Genomic DNA, 20,802 nt, shown 5'->3' on the forward strand with positions numbered 1-20,802 from the left:
TATTCTAAAATATCATGATTAAAGGTCTTGATATGATTTTTCTAATTACTTTTAAATATTCAGGAATAAAGTTTACTGAATATTATTATGCTGAATATTCAGTAAACTTTTTCAATATGGAAATTTACAGCCCTCATTTTCAGATGCTTTTCTTTTACTACATCTTTGATAATTTCCTCCTCAACATTTTATCCATGCTCTCTTTCTGAAATTTCTACTATTTAAATACCGTAGTTCTGGAGTTAGTTCTCTAATATTCTTTTTTTTTTTGTGAAGATTTTATTTATTTATTTGAGAGAGCAGGAGCCAGTGGGTGGTGGTGGGGACGAGGGAGAAGCAGGATCCCCACTGAGCAAGGAGCCCTACAGAGGGATGGATCCCAGGAGACTGAGATCATGACCTGAGCTAAAGGCAGACACTTAACCAACTGAGCCACCCAGGTGTCCCCTCTAATTTTCTTATCTTTCCTGTCTCACCATCAATTTATTATCATGTTCTACTTAGTGGAAAATTTCTTTAACTTTTATCTCTCAAACCCATTATTGAATTTTTACTTTCATTTATCATATCTTTAATTTTCAATAATTCTTTTTTTTTTTTTAAGATTTTATTTATTTATTTGACAGAGAGACAGCCAGCGAGAGAGGGAACACAGCAGGGGAGTGAGAGAGGAAGAAGCAGGCTCCCAGCGGAGGAGCCCGATGTGGGACTCGATCCCGGAATGCCGGGATCACGCCCTGAGCCGAAGGCAGACGCTTAACGACTGCGCTACCCAAGCGCCCCTAATTTTCAATAATTCTATTAATTCTTTTTTGTAGCATCCCCTTCTTTTCTATGGTGCCACAATTTCTCTTATTTTTTAAAAATGTAAGTTATAATTTCTTTGAAATTTTCATTTGTTTTCTATATTATCTGCACCCATTTCTGTATATTTTAGCATCTTTCTTACATATATTGTAAGATTTTCTATACACATGGTAATCCTTAGCTTTTCTTATATATTTAAGAGTAAAACATTAAAAGTCTCATTAGACTCTGCCTTATATGTATGATCAGAGTTCTTTGTCGCTAGACTCCATTCTAGGCCATTCTATGCTTTCTTTTTAATGAATCACTTAAATATTTACAGCAAACTGTGTCATCTATAAACATGGTACAGCCCTCTATATATATAAATTTCCTTTTACTTCCTTCAACAAAGTATTATAATTGTCTTCGTAAATTACATATACATCCTTTTGATAGAATAAATAAATAATAGTTTTTTTTCTTTATATTATATTTTCCTTATAAATTATATTTTCTGATTTATTATTTTGAAATATAGAAATGCTATCAAATTTTATCTGTTAATCTTACAATTGGCAACCTTGCTGAACTCTTAATTGTTCTAAGTTTCTGTATAGTCTATTCTATTTTTAGCCACCACAGCATCTGAGAAAACCAACGTTATTTCCTTATTTTCTTTCTTACATTCGTTATTTCCATTTTTATCTTATCATATTGGCTGTAATACCATTGTCTCTTTATATTTATTGTTTTATGAAACAGATTTGAGGTCACCCCAATTTTTATCCTTTTATACACAATTTTCTCTTGGGTTGTACATTTTATAAGATGCATGTTGTTTTCTTCTCTTTACTTATCCATGAACAAGGCAAGCTGTGTTCTACTTGGAGGTTTTCACCTAACGGTAATCAATGAATTCACTCAGTTCTATGAAACTGAATGAAGGAAACCTCATTTAAAATGGAATTGGGTGTTATACGCAACTAATGAATTGTTGAACATTACATCAACAACTAATGATGTACTGTATGTTGGCTAACTGAACATAATTTTAAAAATTTTAAAAATAAATAAATAAAATGGAGTTGGGAAGCCAGAAGGGGGAGCTCTCACACTGTACCACCCAACAGCCTTTTTTTAGCCTCAACAGGAAAAATCCTACGTTTTCTGAAAGAAGCCTGCTTTATTATTCCAGCAGGAGGAAGATTTTCTCCTTGCCTAGCAACGACCTCAGTCACTGAGAGCCTATCAGAGCTCAACCAATGAAAAGACACTACACTTCAAACTCTCAGTTTACTCCAAGGAACTTTTTGTTATAATAGCCCTTCCCAACTCCACCCCCTACCTCCACAAAAGAGCAATCCTCTTCTTTGTTCTCTGGATCTGCCCATGGCTTTTGCTGTAGCTCTCCTGTCCCAAACTACAATTCCTCTTCTCGTCCCAAATAAGACATTTTGCTGGTATAGTAACTGGCAGTTTTCCTCCTAAGGTCAACAGCTCTGTTCTCTGCACACTGTTACCTACAGTGAACTGATTGATAGCAAGAAGGCAGGGCATATGGCCAGATCTCAATCCACTGAAGTTTCTAACAAAACTTTATCATCTCTGCCTAGTTCTGTCATTTCTAACAACAGAAAACTGGTATTCCTTCCATGCAACGATAACAAGTTTCTTCACTGGCCACCTCTCACTCCATTCTTCAATCTCCCAATCTCACCCTTACCCTTTCAACATACACTTGTTACATTGCAACTTACAGTAAGAAAAATATATATTTGGTCTTTGTCTGTGGTTGCTGGCTCATAGCTCCTAGAATCCTTGCCATTTGCCATATAAGGGCCAAAAGGATATTTTTTGTTATAATATTTAGTTTTCTTCCCCATTCCTGAAATAGCTCCTAAGTGATAATAGCGAAATTAATTTCTATTGTTATTTCTAACAAGCTCCTTTCAACCGCATCTGAGTTTATGTTAATGAAACAACTTTTGGAAAGCCCACAGGATGAAGACCGATTGTGAAGAGAATCACCTTGTGATTAAAAGGTTGGAACAGCACCCCCTCCTCCAAGGAGGGGACAGGGTCTGGAGGTTGAACCAGTCACCAAAAGCCAATGATTTAATCAATCATGTCTATGTATGAAGCCTCCATAAAAACCCAAAAGGACAGAGTTTGGAGAGCTTTCAGATTGGCGTACACGTAGAGGTATTGGGAGAGGGACACACCTGCAGAGGGCATGGAAGCTCTGTGTCTCTCCCACATATTTTGCCCTATACATCTCTTCCACCTAGCTGTTCCTGGGTTAAATCTTTTTATAACTAGTACTCTAATAAGTAAGATGTTGCTCTGAGTTCTGTGAGCTGCTCTAGCAAATTAATCAAACCCAAGGAGGGGTTGTGGGAACTTCTAATTTATAGCCAGGTGGTTGGAAACACAGGTGACAGCCTGGACTTGGGATTGGCAACTGAAGGGGGGGGGCAGTCTTGTGGGACTGAGCCCTTAACCTGCAGGATCTCATGGTTTCTCCAAGTAGATAGTGTCAGAATTTAGTTAAATTGTACGACACCCAGCAGGTGTCACAAAATTGCTTGGCATGGGGGGAAAAGTCACACATTTGGTGACCAGAAGTGTAAGAAGCAAAGCAGTGTTATAGCAGAGTATGGAGAGTAGAGAGACATACAAGAGGAGTTCTTATTTTTCAGTCCCCCCCCCCCCCCCGGATATTGCAACAGCTACCTAATTTGTAGGTTATTGGCAATGACAGTTTCCTAAAGGGTGTGTTTCGGTCATCAACTTATTGCTTCTCATTTCCAAATCCACCCTTCATGGCCTCTTTGTGAAACTAAAATAGTTTTTCCCTTGACAGTTGGCTTGATGTTAAGCTTGGGCAGTAGAGGGTGCTGGAAGGACACTGAAGGAGGAAAGAGGTTTTCTTCTGGTGCCTGCTTATGCTCTCCTCACTTTGCTCCCATAGCAATCTGCCACACAGGACACTCTACAACAGCTTCGGCTGGCACCCTTGAGGGCAACATCCCCGCAGGTGATTTCTCAGTGAGTTCTTCAGCAGGGCACCTTCCCACGAATGGCTTCCCCTACACCAGAGGACAGAATTCTGACGGCACTTATGCAAGCTCTCCACCATCCAGCAGGTCATGGCTGCAGCGTCTCCAGCGAAGTCTGAATCTCACCGTGTGGCAGGAGAGAAGCCGGTAGGATCTTCCCAATTCGTTTCCCCTTTGGATGCTCCACCTCAGCCCTAAAGGGGGAGCCCTTCCCCATGTCTGTTATTATTCTTCCATTCTTTATGTTTTCTTTATTTCTTAGTAGATAATCCTGTTATAGTTAATACTTCTTTGTATTAAACTTCCCATTTACATGACTGTGTGACATTTCTGTCTCCCAATTGGACTCTAACATAGGATGTGATATAGCCTTGTTGATACCACTTTACCTATGCTGACTACAGCTCTCAGAATTCACTTTACCTGTTTTTGTTTAATTTAATGAAATTTAATTGAACTTAATTTAATGTGGTGCATTGCTAGTATATTTGCAACATTATCAAGTTACACCTAGCGAGGGACAACTTTCCTTTTGGTTTGACGTCAATGACAACCAGGTCATCTGCTTACAGTATTACAGACCTGACCATTGGAAGGATTTTCCACAGACTAGCTTCTGACTCTGTACCTTTCACATCTTGTTTTCCTCCATTTCCCACAAATGTGTGGTGTTGGCCCCTGGAAGCCACATTCATATTATAATATGGCCTCTGGCCCTGTACCTTCATGTTGTAATGCCAGGTGAGTCAGCAGTGAGCAAGAGAAGTATTTCAGGAAGCCATTCCTATATCAGAATGGTTAGCGATAGTTTAACTTTGCCTAGAAGTGGCTGAAAATTACACAAACGTATCCCATTAAATGCAAGTTCAATACCCCAATTCCATTTCCTCTTAGATGAGTCTCATAAATTCCTGGAGCCAACTCAAAACCATCTGACACAAGAGGAGGGGAAGTTGGAGTAGAAAAAAAAGACAGTCTCAACTTGATGAGAATGAAATTGCTTACTTTTCCAATTTTTACCACACACACACAAAAATTGTTAACCAAATAACTGAGACATCCTGGGTCCAGAGACAGAGCAACAGAGGTGTTCATGCTGGCATCCATGCCCTGTGTTGGCAAGACTCTCTGTGGTCTTTGTGGTTGGCCATGGGGAAAATGGCCACTGAAGCCACGCCCACTGGTGCAGGGGGGGCGTGGTTTCTGGCTGTGACTCTCCCATGCCTGTGAAGCTGCCAATACCCCTTAGTGTATGCCTTTTCTGCACAAACTAAGCTATCTAGAAAAGAATCTGTTATTTATATTTTTTTCAATTTTTTTTCTTTAAAACCTGACTGCTAAAGTCAGTGAGCCTGATTCCTTCAACTTGTGCGTTGTCCCAGTGACTGGATGGGAGTGAAACCTCTCCCGAACCCCCAGTCCAGTCGGGTTCTTTTGCTGTGTGGCCTCCCAGAACTGCAGTCAGGGTACTATGTTAGTTTCTATTATACATTTTTATGTGATTAATTCATTGGCTTCTCTCCCCTCGAAGACTAAGAATACGGAGATCAGGAACTATGTCCATTTTAGTTCATTAGGACTTATCACTTGACATTTAGTAAGTGCCCAATAAATGTTCATTCAAGAAAAATAAAAGCACTTATCAAATGAATCAATTCTTCTGTTCTATGTTTATCCTGTACTTGTCATTATTACCATGTTTAACACATTCTATTAATATCATCTATTAGCATGTCTGCACACCCTACTTGATTATAAGCTCCTAGAAGTTTGACATTATTTCTCAATTACTTAGAAGTCCCCAGTAAGTAATAAATGTTTGCTCACCTGATCTGTGCCCTGAACTGGGAATTAGTATAGCTGCCAGGTATCTCAAGTAGATTATGTAGCTTCTTTGAGATTCAAAAAAAAAAACTTTTTTTATCTGTAGACTCCAGAAGTTATTCTAGAAATGATCTCCTAGGATCCCTTCCAGTTGAAAAAGCAAAAAGTTATGTGATTCTAAATACAAAATACATTTTCATATCCCAAACCCCTAATAGGATCTTAAGTAATTTAAATGTGGAGGGGTGGGGGAGGCCTTCAGGGTAAATTCGAAGATGTGGGGAGAATTTTCATTAAAATATATAGGATGGAAATGTGCTGATTGATTTTTACCCAATAGAATCATAAACAATAAAGTGTTTATTCACAAAAGCCAAATTGGATAACCATAAAGAGTTTATGTTCTTTGGGGGCCATGCAGAAAAAAATCTCTAAAATGTGTATACATTTTTAAAAACTTATCATTTTAGGAAATAAAGTAGTTTGTGCTTCTTGGGAATTTGAGAAATGTTATTGTGCCTCCTGAATAATATTACCGTATACAAAGATTTGAAAGTTTTCTTTAGGAATTTACTATCATACTCAAGAAAAATATATTAGACATTTAGGCACATTGGACCATTTAGGATAATTCTCTTTTAAACAAACTTGATTTCTAGTAAAGAATAAAACATATGCATATTTAAATAATTCAGTTTTAGCTTCACCCTGCTCTTATAAATGTAAATTTTATATTGACTCTACAAAAAGCTACTACTAGAAAATCTAACCCAGGTACAGAAGAATACCTGGGAATACTCTATTCAATATGAAATAATGTTTTCCCCATGAAGAAAATTTTCCCCATTTAGTTTTATTACAATCTTCCATATAGATAACTAAAGAATACTAATTTGCTAAAAAGTGCACAGTATTTAGTGTCATCTGCTCCAGAATAATTTTCCTAAATCAAATAATTCATTAAGATCTTTCAAAGAAACAGAAAAGAAAAGGAAGACAATTTGAGAAAAATAGGTAAATCAAATCGATGCTTTATTTCTCATATTCTCCCGCAAAATACATCCCTTAGTCAACAATACTACTTCCTTTTGGAAAAATAGAATAAAGCACATTACCTCCAACTCCTTCTAACTTCTCCCTTCAAATAATCACCAAAGTCTTAAATATAAGTATGTAGATGGTTTGCTAAAGATCAAAGTTTAAAAAACACGAATAAGGAGCACTGGCCTCTAAAGATCACCCAGACAGTCCCAATGCCAGATATTTCACTACTTAGGATTCCTTCTTCAGGGATTTCTGCAGTGCAACCAGGTCCCTTTGTGGTGTCTAATTTTGGTGAGAGCATTAAATATATCCAACTTTTATTATTTAATCTTGTTGCATCTAGAACTATCAGAATACAGTCATAGCCCAACCTTGAAAATAAGTCACAAGCAGGAAGGAACATCCGATAACTTGGGGAGAGAGGGGACATGGCCTATAACTGAGGAGGGCAGGCCAGCGAACCAGAGTGAGCCATTCCTAGCACTCAGACGGTGGCCTCTTGTCACCATGGGGGGTTAGGGAGAGGGAAGGAAGGAATGGAGAAGAGTAACATGCCTAAAGAGACAGCAAGATGACAGAAGTTAAACATACAGCTTTGCCAGGACAGATTACATGTTTTATGGTTTACTTAATGCAGAAAAATTGGTCCTGAAAATCAAAAAGTGGCTTTAACTGCCAACCTGTCCTTTTTTTGGAAAGCGAGACAGAGAGAGAGAGAGAGACTGCTCAGAATTTCCAACAACAACAATAATTATTCAACAATTACGATTAAAACAACCTGCTGTACTTGGTAAGTAAAATACCCCGGGTTTAGCATGTTCTCATTTGCATAAAGGATATTTTTTTCTGTTCCTTATCCTTTATAGAAACATAAAAAAAAAATATTCTGAACAGCCTGAACACTAGCCCTAACTCTGGTATCACTAACGCCTGGTACCTGGTCCCATACCATGATGTGTGTACCTCATAACCTGTTCCAGCAGCTTTTCTCTTCTCAGAAACGGGTGGTATACAGGAATTCTTCATTTTGAAGTTCAACCACAGAGAAAGGTGGGGGTGTGATTAGCTGACTGCAAATCCCAAAAAGGAATATATGTGGCTCAGAGCAAGACCAACATCGCTGTCATTCAAGAAAACTGACATTCAGGGGCGCCTGGGTGGCTCAGTCAGTTAAGCATCCAACTCTTGATATTTCAGCTCAGGTCATGATCTCAGGGTCATGAGATCGAGCCCCTCTGGTCTTAGGATTCTCTCTCTCCCTCACCCTCTGCCCCTCCCCACCCCACATATATATGCACACTCCCTCTCTCATGCTCTCAAAAAAAACCAAAACCAAACAAACAAAAAAACCCCCACCTGAATGGTCTCAGGCAGGGAAAAGACACGTTGTTTATAATGCTACTCACCAGATACAAATGGGGCGGGTTTTTTCAGCATCAAATTTTTATATCATCTTTTAACATTTAAGTCTATTAAAACTTAAAAAGACTAAAAATTAAAATAAAAAGCTCCATAGTCAAGAAGAGACATTGTCAAATCACTATGATGTACACCTGAAACTAATGTGACGTTGTGTGTCATCTATACTTCAATTAAAAAAAAAAAAGAAACAAAACAATCCGCTTTCAAAAGGAAGAAATGACAAAAAGTGATACATCAGGGGCGCCTGGGTGGCTCAGTCAGTTAAGCATCCGACTCTTGATCTCAGCTCATGTCTTGACCTTGGGGTCATAAGTTCAAGCCCCATGTGGGGCTCCACGGGGGCTATGGAGCCTACTTAAAAATAAAAATAAAATAAAATAAAATTTAAAAACTTTTAAAAAAGTGATCATCAAACAATGCACAATTAACCTGGTTAGGGAGAAATTGTGAAAAAAAAAACACAGAAAACTCATTGAACTTTGGATTTATTGATAAAGAAGCCATATATAATCCTACCTGTTCAGAGTACAGCTCTTTATCCTATTACAGGATACTTCTCAAACCAGGTGACCAGCTCTGGAAATTACTTCTGCCAACTGATAATCCCTTTACCAAGAGTCTAGATTCTTATTCAATTTCACTTCCAACAAAAAGAAAAAGAAAAAAATGAAAACCAAATCCAGAAATAAATCCAGGAAATTCTGACTCCACATGAAAAGAAATCAATTGCTTATGGTTCTTGCACCCCTTATTCAACTATTTCAGTGCACTGCATGAATGTCTGTAGACAGCACACATGTATAATTTAATCTGGCATATCTGCGTAATTAATTTCTTAGACATCATCATTCTTTTTCCCCACTTGTATTTTGCACATATAGAAAATAACATCAACACCTTGGTATAAATAAAAACTTTATGTTTTTAAAGCATGTATTTACATTTTATATTAATTTTTCATATTTAAATATTTATATATTGTATTAAAATTTCATGTGGAAAACATTTCTAAATTACTAACCAGAATCTATTTGAGCTATGCCAAGACACAAATATTTGCTTCATAGTTTTTTATTAAATATTTTAAATGTTATTTTTCTATTTGAAAAACCACGAATTTGGGTTGCCTCCAATACAGATTTAAAAGTAAATCCGCTATAAAGCAGCATGGAGTAACAGTGGAGAGTAAGGTTTATGGTATCAGATGGCTTGATGTTGATTCCGCATAGAATGCTTACAAGCTGTGTGACCTTACAAAAGGTATTAACCTCTCTGTACCTCAGTCTCCTCATCAGCAAATAAGAACAATCATAGTAACTCCATCAAAGGATTGTTATGAAACCCAATTCATTTTAAACTATTACTGCTATTATTGGGTCTAGTATCAGAGTAATATCTTAATACTGCTTTCATCATCATCCCAAAGAACCAACTGTATACTTACAGACATGTTTGGCTAGACACTATGTACATGAATCCATTGCTTGAGCCCTCTCAAAATTTGCAAGCACACACATGCACACAGCCTGCAACAGAGTGGCCTATATGTAAGCCCGTGATATCCAATTAAGAACATCATCTATGGATGTGCTGTGCTAACATCAGAAACAAGACAAAAGGTAAAAAAGAAAGGAAAAATACTGATTGCAGAGATGTTCATTGAAGTTGCTGGGCATTCTGTATTCCACAAGACAAAGTGCGGGTCCCCTCTGGTTAATCTAGAAAGATTTCATGGAAGAGCAATGATCATGACAGTTTAATGACAGGAGAGACACAGTTGGGGGGATTAAAAGAAGAAACTGCTCTAGGCTTATGAGGCTGCTTCCTTAAAGGCTTGGCATTTGGACTGGAATGACTGTATCATGGGAGTTTCTAACATGAGAAAAGACCCATGAACCAACAAATAGAAACTAAGGAAATGAAGTTCCAGGCTTGTCCCTGACAGGCTCTGATTGTACAGTATGTATATCTTAAAATTCTGGACAACATAACCAGTGACAACACACTGCAAGGCTTTGAGGGAAGAGAGGAAAGGGAATTTGAGGAAGAACTTGGAGAGGCTAAGAAACAGGAGAAAACAACGCAGACTGCAAGGAGGACAATGATTTGAGAGTAACAGGTGTAGGCAGGGAGTCCAGGAGGAGATGATATTGATCAAGATACAAAATTTAAAAGTATCTGGGACAGGTGTGTTAGCCAACGGGCATGAGACAAAGGTGAGACAGACCTAAGTGGGAAGCATGAGACGAAATGAAATTTGGTTTAGCGATAAAGTCCATAAACAGAATGAAGATGATGAAGGAAGGGAAAATGACCTGAGTTTGTGGCTTGAAAGGGGATGGCCCTCTGCTCTGATCGACAGTGGGGCAGAACAGAGGGTTTGCACGGAGAGACACAGCTCGGCTCTTCAATCTTCAACTGACATGACATCTCCAGCCCAAGCTGTCCAATGTCCAGGGTAACGTAAACCAAGAAGAACAGGTAAAAGGAAGATCACATGGGTACCTCAAAGCTCTTGTTTTCTTGTGAGGTCAGCACCAGCTTTCATAACCTTTTGTTACTTCTCTCCTCTCCCTGACCTGTGTCATGACCAGCGGTTGGACACTTGGCGTGATGTTCCTGAGTGGGGGGACAGACAGCACACAGGACTCAGAAAGATCTGCGTACACACACGCCCACACCCTCCAAAGAGAGAAGAAGTACCAGAACTACACGATTTCATTAATGCCCTTTTCATGTTATTTTCTTTTGTAAAGTGACTTTACTTTCCACACTTACAGGAAAAATCTCTTTGTCAACCCCTTGCACTTGTTTCACATGTATCCCCCCCAAGCAGTTCAAGATCTTGCTAAATGCGAAGAAGTGTTCGTTTTGCCTCCTGAGTTGGTCATCTCTCTTTCCCAGAGGTGCACAAGAAGCAAAGAGCATAATCAACACATTTTTGAACAGACGGCACAGAAGAAATGCCTCTTTGAAGGCCCATTTAAGTTTAATGCATTTTGAGAGAGCCATACACAGCTGAAGAAATAGAGGAGTGTGCCACCGAGAAAATAGCAAAACAAAACAAGTTACTCTCAGAACGAGCATCTCAGGGCCAGCTCCCCTCATGAGCGAAGTACCTCCACTTCGGGATAGACAGCAAGTATCTAATTAACACAAATATCTAATTGCTTTAACTGAACAGGCAGCAAATTATGTCAAAGGGAAGAAATTAAACCACAGGGGAAATAGGGAGAAAACAACTCAGGAGGTTATTTATTTGAGAAATATGATCATATTCACAAGTGTCCTTCTCTTTAATGTACTTGGCTGAAACATCATCATGGCAAACAGCTCTTGTTTTATGAAACAGTAAAAACAATCAAGTTCTTCCAACTGAAGGGCAGGGGTGGTATTTAGCCAGAAGACTAGGTAACTAGTAAAATCTGGGCATGTCTAATACACTTGCTTCGAGTAGTGCTTTAAGTCAATTAACTTGATCTGACTCCATACTTGGCTCAAAGTTAAAATAATAAATGGATAGGCAAGCAGGACTTGACCAGTCAATACACCTAATCTAACAACAGTCCAAGGATTGTCAGTCGATAAGCTAGAACTGGTTTCAAGGATGATCAAATTCAAAATTGTTTCACTGACACCAGACTGAATTTTTGTCAGGCATGTTTTACAGCGAAATCTTCATTAAGAATTCTGAGTAAAAATCTTACATGGAAAGTACCTGGAGAAGATGACCTACACCCAATCAAGCCAGGTACATGAACTCTACAGGATTTCAGGGGCTGACTCATGGGGCAAAGATGGCCATTTCCCCCCTCCCGCAGGCTATGACCCTCCTTGTGCTTTATGGAGAAACTACCCTCAGCCCACTCCATTTGGCCCCAAACAAGTTATTGAAGTATTCCCTACACACATAATGTGAAGCACTCTGCCAAGCTACAGAATGTTCACACTTGCTCAAGTTGTACATTTTCTTTACCCGGTCTTCTCCAACATCACTGGGAAGTGGCAAGAGCTGAGTGGGTATTCAGTTTTCTCTTAGAGCATCAGAGGACTTTTGTACCTTCCTCCCATGTCCTTGGATTGCCTTGGTAAATGTTAATTTGTAGCTTTTAATATTCCAGAAGAAAGAGGAAATTGAAAGTTGACCTAAATCAATCATTTGAAGCATAGATTGTTGACTATGAAAAGGACCTCAGAAGTCATATGATCAAATCTTCCATCCAGTAATCAATCCTCTTTAAAACATTTTTGGAGGGAAATTTTTCAACTTCTGGTTTAAACTAATTTAGTGATGGGAAGCTCATTATCTCACAAAGCAATCTGTTTTACCATCTTCCAATTCTATTTAGAAAGTCCTTTCTTAAAGGAAGCGGAAAGCTACCACCCTGTAACTCTTGACCACGGATCTTACTTCTGCTCTCCAGAGCAGCAGGTGCAAGGTAATTAAGTGCCTTATTTGTATGCCAATCCCTCAAACATTTAAAAAGTGTCATTTCTTGCCATAGTCTCCTTTTCTCCAAGTGAATCTTCCTAAGCTCTTTTCCATATATTTTGATAATCATATCCACTGAACAAAGCCACTGTGATTGCTAAATGAGTGAAGCCCCACACAACACCTGGAAGACAGTAAGCATTTGCATGATTGTTCAAAAGGTGGAAATGGTAGTACAAAAAGATCTCAGAGCCTTGTTTTCTTCATCTTTACTTCTGAAGAAATCTGAAGTCCTTTTTGGAAAATTGTCTAGTCTGGAAATGTCAATATCCTACTTCAAACTTGACAGAACTAATATAATCCTTCAATTGATTAGTAGTCAAAGTTTCACTTTTTTTGTGGTCAGGACCTGAGCACTCCTTGTTTGTGTATTTTTGTGTATAATGAATCAGCCTGTCGTTCTGTTTGCCTTCTTAGCAGCAAAAACAAACGGCTGGCTCATTTAAATACCCTCGTTTTTACTTGAACTACTCCTAATCCAGGTTTCTCCCTTTCGTGTTTTTGCAGAATACCTTATTGATAACATTTCTACCATAAGCTGTGGGAAGACTGACTCCTGACTAAAATGTGGATTTAGTTTATGTGTCCTTGATTTCTGTCATTAAAAAAATGGTGATCAAAAATTATATATCATAAGTCAAAAAGTCCTTTGTGATCTGAAAGAAAAGAGACCACTGAAGGAGAAGATATATTCTGTACTAACCACAAGTATTTTTGTGAAAGTAATACTTGGAGAAAGAAAATTGGCAAATGCTTCAAACGAAACTAGGACATTTGCTTAGGACATTTCAAAATTATCTTGCAAAAGAAACACAGTTTTTATCATTTGTTATTCCTTATGCATATCCAGGACCATGTAGATGTCTAGATAATAAAATAAATTTTCTTTGCACACAACTCCAATCCCTGCTTGCAAGGGATTGTATGCAGGGTTCCTTTATCAATTTGGTTCATATATGTAATGATCCAGTACCTTCCAGGAAGTGTCACCTCCATTTTCTAATCATCAGCTTAATATATTGAAAATATTGAGGGTGCCTACATTGCTCAGTCGGTTATGTCTGACTCCATCTCAGCTCAGGTCTTGATCTCAGGGTCATGAGGTCCAAGCCCCATGTTGAGCTCCTCACTGGGCATGGAGCCTACTTGAAAACAAAAACAAAAACAAAAAACCTCACTGGGTGTTACATGTAAGTGATGAATCACTAAATTCTATTCCTGAAACTAATATTACACACTCTATGTTAACTAACTGGACTTTAAATAAAAACCTGAAACTAAATAAATAAAAATAAAAATACTCAAAACTTTTCTGTGTACCTAAATATAAATCTTTTTAAGGAATGAGTTAACAAATGTTGATCATCCTTGGAGAAAATAATATACTACAAATGGGCAAAAAATTAAAACTTGGTGCCAACTTTAAATGGGAATCCTGACAATGTAATGACACTGACTATAGAAACTGCAGTTTTCTCTGGAAGACAGAATTTCACTACTCAGACACCTAAAATGTCGCATGTCACTAAGTTTGCCTAATCTTTTAGTTGTGGGCTTTATTTATGACTTTCTGAGGACTGCAGCTGTTTATATGCTCAATAGTATATATGTAGGAAGAACAGGTGGTCACAACAGATTATTTACTCTACTGATTATAAGAGAAATTATAGAGACTTGGTAAATTGTTGGATTAGTTAGAAAAAGAAAAGGAAAACACATTCCTCCATCTGTAAAATTCTAGATATGCAGGAAACTTATGACGATGACCTAAATTCTAGTGCATTCTTGCTTAGTCATGAGAATGCATCTATCAATCAAATTAACACATAAGTATGGAGACATTCTGTAAGTTTGAGACAATGCTCTGATATTTGTGTCCATGAAGTGAAGAATAAAGGACAATACTATTTTCAGGGTATCTTCATTTCCAAAAGTTAGAATTTTACCCTGAAACATTTATGACATTTTACCTTTTTTTGACATTTATACCAATAGCATTCATAATGTCAGCCTTTCTGTGGTGCAAGTGCTTCAACATGGCATTATTTCTTATATAAAATATGACTTTGATATTGCAAAATACACATATATCCACACCCACAGATAGAAACAAAGGGTTGGTCAGAATATGACAAAATGTTAATAGTGTTTGCCTCTCGGTTATTTCCCTTTCTGTTTCTTTGATTTTTTTTAATTTTTATTATTAAAATACAGTTGATGCACAATGTTATATTAGTTTCAGGGGCACAACACAGTGACTTGGCAATTCTATGCATTATGCAATGCTCACCATAAACGTAGCTACCATCTGTCACCACACGGCATTTTCACAATATTATTGACTATATCGCCTAGTTGTACTTTCCATTCTCATGACTTATTTATTTTATGACTAGAACCCCCTTCACCTATTTTACCCATTGCCCATCCCCCCTTCTTTTAAGTTTTTATTTAAATTCCAGTTAATTAACATACGGTGTAATATTAGTTTCATAGATTCCCCCTCCCTCCTGGCAACCATCAGTTTGTTCTATTTATGCATGTCTCTGTTTCTTTGTTCATTTTTTTTGTTTTTTAGATTCCACATATAAGTGAAATCATATGGTATGTGTCTTTCCCTGACTTATTTCACTTAACATAATACCCTCTGGCTCCATCCATGTTGTAATAAATAGGAAGATTTCATTCATTTTCGTGGCTAATATTCCATTCTGTATATATATCACATCTTCTTCACCCATACATCTATCGATGGACACTCAGGTCACTTCCATATCTTGGCTATTGTAAATAACGCTGCAGTAAACACAGGGGTGCATATATCTTTTTGAATTAGTGTTTTGGTTTCTCTGGGTAAATACCCAGCCGTGGCATTACTGAATCATATGGCATTTCTGTTTTTAGTTTTTTGAGGAAACTCCATACTGTTTTCCACAGTGACTGCACCAGTTTATATTCCCACCAAGAGTACACAAATGTTCCCTTTTCTCCACATCCTTGCCAACACTTGTTATTTCTTATCATTTTGATTTTAGCCATTCTGACTGGTGTGAAATAATATCTCATTGTAGTTTTGATTTGCATTTCCCTGATGATTAGTGATGTTAAGCATCTTTTCATGTGTCTTTTGGCCATCTGTATGTCTTCTTTGAAAGAATGTCTATTCAGGTCATCTGCCCACTTTTCAAATTGGATTGTTCGGTTTTTTGGTGTTGAGTTATGTAAGCTCTTTATATATTAGGGATATTAACCCCTTATCAGATATATCATTTGCAAATATCCTCTCCCAACCAGTAGGTTACCTTTTCATTTTGTTGATGGTTTCCTTTGCTGTGAAAAAGCTTTTTATTTTGTTACAGTCCCAACAGTTTATTTTTGCTTTTCTCTTGCCTGAGGGAGACATCCAGAAAAACGTTCCTATGGCAGATGTCAAAGAAATTACTGCCTATGCTTTCTTTTAGGAGTTTTATGGTTTCAGGTCTCATGTTTAGTCTTTAATCCATTTTGAGTTTATTAGTTTGTATGGTGTTAGAAAGTGGTCGGTGTCATTCTTCGCACATAGCTGCCCAGCTTTCCCAATACAATTTATTTGTAAACACTGTTTTCCCCCCTTGTATATTCCTACCTCCTTTGTCATAAATTAACTGACCATATAAATATGGGTTTGTTTCTAGGATCTCTATACTATTCATTGATCTATGTGCCTATTTTAGTGCTATTATCATACTATTTTGATTACAACAGCTTTGCATATATCTTAATATCTGGGATTGTGATGCCTCTAGCTATGTTCTTCTTTCTCAAGATTGCTTTGGCTATTTGGGGTCTTTTGTGGTTCCATACAAATTTTAGGATTATTTGTTCCAGTTCTGTGAAAAAGACTATTGATATTTTGAGAGAGATTGCATTGAATTATAGATTGCATGGCAACAATTTTATTTGTGTATTGATTTGCACCTCTCTTTCTCCAAAAGAAATTAAATATGACATTTTATAATGGCTCAAACAATATAGCAAAATGAAAATAAAATCTGAAATAAGAAAATGAGGCAATGGGGTAAAAATGGGTAGAAATACAAGGCAGGCCCAGCAGTAAGGTCAGTTCAAAAACTTACACTACATAATCCTGATTGTTACTGAGAAGAGGAAAATCTAATTATTAGTAAGCTTCACAGTTGCATAAAGTATTGTTTTTTATTGCTCAGGAAAATAACAACTGTACTTAATTCCTTGGCCAGAAGGAAACTTCTTCCGTGAGATCACTCACTGGGAGAATACTGTGCAATGTAATGCCATCAACAATATTCTTAGTGCACACAGTAATGCATTTCCTAAGAATGCTCTCTTTGGAAGGCCATCAGTATTAGCCTATGATGGCAAACCAAAGAGGAATTGAATACATGCAATTGTCAGCAAGAGATTGGGTTGAAAATGCAATAAGGTATTTTATAGGATCATGGCTTTCTGAGGTTGGTATATGATATTTGTTGTGATTTAATATCATTAAATACTAGTAGTATATAGAAAAATAGTTATTAAAATGCTTAACAAAAAAAAGCAAGTCTTTGAAAGTATTTTCATTAAATAAATTACCCCAATCATCAACTTACATTTTAAAAAAGTTTTCATGATATGTATTCCTCACATTTCTCTGAGATAAAATATTAATTATATCTGGGCACCGGATCCAAAGGAAGTATTTGGCTTACATAATATGAGAGTGTGCAAAAGTCTATGTGGCTAAGCACTATTTACAAGTCCTCCCTAAAGATGTTATGGGGCAGTGTGTTACATGCTTCAAGAGCAGCCAACATGGGGTCCTATGAAAATGCCTGGGAGGAGCAAACTTGAAGACTCATGAAGATATCTCAGAGAAGGGCACCTTGGAGACCCCTAAGTGCAGTGGGAATGCTGGCCAGCCATAGATGGGAGGAAAGAGGACTCCAGGCAGAGGAAAGAGTATGTGCAAAAACCAGAGGGTACAAAGGTCATAGAGCATTTGAATAATTCGATATCACTGAAGAGTACTCATGGGGGATTTAGAAATGACCAGAGAGGCTGGAGGGAAAGGTGTGGTCTAGATCATAAAGTGCCTTATATGTCACAATAAGAACGCTTTTACTTTTTTCCAAGAACAATGAGGAGCCATTGAGAAGTGCTGAGCAAGGAAGAGACAGTATCACAGTTGAGTTTTAGAATGGTTTCTCTGGTGGCAATGTAAAAAATGGTCCAGAAAGGGGTAAGAATAGCAATAGAAAGATAAGTCAGAATCCTTTAATAAACTGTTAGAGCTGATAGTTGGGAATGAACACATTTAAGAGGTATGTAAGAGGTATAATTGAGAGAACTCGTTGAGAGATGGGGCGGAGTGAGGGGGGAATGGAAAAGAGGTGGCAAAAATGACATTCAGTTTTTCTGACTTGAACAACTGGAGAGAAGGTGCTGCCACAGTCTGCCCAAAAACAACAAGAAAAATATGAGAGATTTAGCAAAAGAAAAAAACTTCAGTTTGTGGCATACTGACTGGGAGATGTCCAAATAAAAATGTTTAGAAAAGAATTTTGATACATAGCCCTAGCCCTCAAGAAAGAGCTTTAGAATTGAGATTGAGATTTGGGTGTCACTGCTATAGATGAAGATCGAGAAAATTCTGATTTAAAATGACAAAAACACTATTCCTCCTGCCATCTAAATAGAAATTACAATGTAAAATTTGAAGACAGAAATCCACCCGCAACAATGAAGAGAAAGGTAAGAAGGATTATCCAGCAGATAAGATATTTCAGCATTCAGAAAGAATGCTTTTGGAATTGTGCTGCTAGATGAACTAACTAAAGGAAAGAAAGCTGTGGCTAATGAGGAGATGTCGCACCCCAGGGGAGGTGGATAATAATATGCTCAGAAATAAAGCTCTCAATTATAACGGAAGCTGGGAGACATAAGAAATCAAAAATGGGATGGTGTGGTAATTGTTAAGTCTGGCAATGACGAGTATGTCCTCACAAACATTTTCTTTGCCATCCCTAATAGACTTTTTTTAAAGCTAACAACAGAAAAGAGAAAGTATATCAAAGACATCCCATAATTATCATTGTAATAATGTCAACATGAAGGAAGGTAGAGACCAGTGGATATAAGTCAATGTCAACGTTCTTTCCCTGTAAGGGAGAAGAAATAATTAAAATTAGAAATAAAAACAAGACAGGAGAAAAAAAGAAAAAGCAAAAACAATTTTTAAATAAAAACTAAGCAAACAGAAATAAGCTCAAATACGTCAGTAATCACAATAAACAGAAATGGCTTAAGTCCCTGGAACTTGGGAGGTGCTGGGCAGATACAAGTTTCGTTTGAATACCATTCTGGAAGAAATAGGGGATGCTTACCTTGTTTGTCCACAGTGGGTACAAAATCTTCACTGAAATTGTCTGGACCATAAATCCACTTTAGGATTTGTCATTTAACTTTAAGAAGGCAACAATAGGATCTCTATTGAATGAAAATATATTTCATTTTCTTCAACAACCATATAAAGCAAACTAAATTGCATTCAGTGAATTCTGAGTTTTCCCTCACTAAGAACTGAAAAAAGCCTTGCTAGGTGTGACAATGACAATTATCTACTCTATTCTGTTCAAGGTCCAGTTCTCTATTCTTTCACCATCCATTTTCTTCTGAATTTCTCCTTTGTAATCCATACTATTCCGATGCTATGCCAGATCATTTAATACTAATTGTTTACAGTTCAGGTTTTAAATGACAGCAATCCTATTCACTGAATGCTAAGTATTATTTCCTGTAGTAATATTGGCATAATGCTTGATATAATCACAGTACAGGAATTCATTCTGTCTTTTATTTGAATGGCCCCACATTTTCTGTCTGCCTTGGACTACTCTTTCGGCTATCTGCAATTTATTCTTGGGTTTCTGCCCTTTGGTCTAATGATAACTTCCAGATTGTATTAAGTTTAAAGTCTTTCCCCAATGGGCAGATATCTGGAAATCCTATCATATCCTCTAGCTACAGTAGCCCAATGTTTAACTGCTTAACTATTCCATTCCTACTATAATGCATATTAACCACATATTTCATTTCAACACTAAATTAATGCTGAGGAATCAAAGATAAACAAAAATGATTAAGAGGACATCCATTAAAGGTAATAAAAGAGCTCCTTGGTACAAGATCAATGATATGAAATATACAAATACATTTTTACCACACTCCAAATGACCTTACGTGAGAAAAAACAGCTAATTATTCAACCAAGGAATGTTTTGAATGTGAGTTGTACTAGATTTTTGAAAATAAGTTTTATTAGGTAAGAACTTATTCTGAGTTTATAATGTAAGTATACAACTGGAAACACTGAACATTGTCATAGCAATCATCTTAAGTTTCTCTCATTTAAATTTCTACTTGAGAATTCTACTTTTAAATGTGAAAACCCAATTCATATGCTCAGGGGATAAGTATTCCATTTTTGAAAGTCTATTATTTTTACTGTTTCTTCCTCTGCATGTTACCTTTTTTTTTCTTCTTCTGCTTCTTAAAAAAAAAAAAATCTTTATACTCCGTATAATGTCTGTCTAAAGGTAGGGGAAAGAAGTCATAAATGTCAAGCCAGCCCCATCCATTTTTTGTTACCTGCTTGGCTAGATGTTAAGATTACCTGTGTCATATAAGACTTGGAGATTACCTGAAGGTGTAATTCTGTGGAGTGTGTTTATTGCCAAGAAAAAACGGAGAGAGTTTTCTCAATATCTTCCGTTTGGGGTTAGCTTTCAGCTAGCTAGATAAGAACCACTGCTTAAAGGACAATAACAGGAAATCACAAACACATACAGGTTCTGAAGTCTAACAGATCCACTACAAATTACTTTTCTCTGTCACAAAGTTCAAATTTGTGGATCATCACTGAAGAGCTTCCATCTTCCTTTCAAGAACTCTCCTCTGAACCCCACTTTTAGGCACTGCCCCCAAAAGAAACAAAATGTAAAAGAGAAGTTGTTCGAATGATATCAGAAATCAAAATGTGTTTTAATGCCACAAGTTATGACAAAAATAGATATTGTTTTTAAAACTAGAATGCATATGGGGTAGTGGACCAATTACAATGCCTTCCACCATGAGCAACAGAAATCGCTACTCTAACTGGCTCGGACCAAAGAA

General features: G+C 37.2%; 1 protein-coding gene across 1 annotated transcript in view; it reads right to left on the minus strand.

The window, feature by feature from the left end:
- Window positions 1-8,452: 8,452 nt before the first annotated feature.
- The window catches only part of EPM2A (EPM2A glucan phosphatase, laforin), a 115,707-nt gene continuing 103,357 nt past the window's right edge, over window positions 8,453-20,802 (minus strand). Inside the window, exon 5 of the mRNA XM_040627924.1 lies at window positions 8,453-10,757. Within this exon, the coding sequence (XP_040483858.1) occupies window positions 10,723-10,757 (35 nt within the window). The 3' untranslated portion in view covers window positions 8,453-10,722. The remainder of the gene's footprint in view (window positions 10,758-20,802) is intronic.

Source organism: Ursus maritimus, unplaced genomic scaffold (assembly GCF_017311325.1).
Source record: "Ursus maritimus isolate PB19 unplaced genomic scaffold, ASM1731132v1 scaffold_13, whole genome shotgun sequence".
Taxonomy (NCBI): domain Eukaryota; kingdom Metazoa; phylum Chordata; class Mammalia; order Carnivora; family Ursidae; genus Ursus; species Ursus maritimus.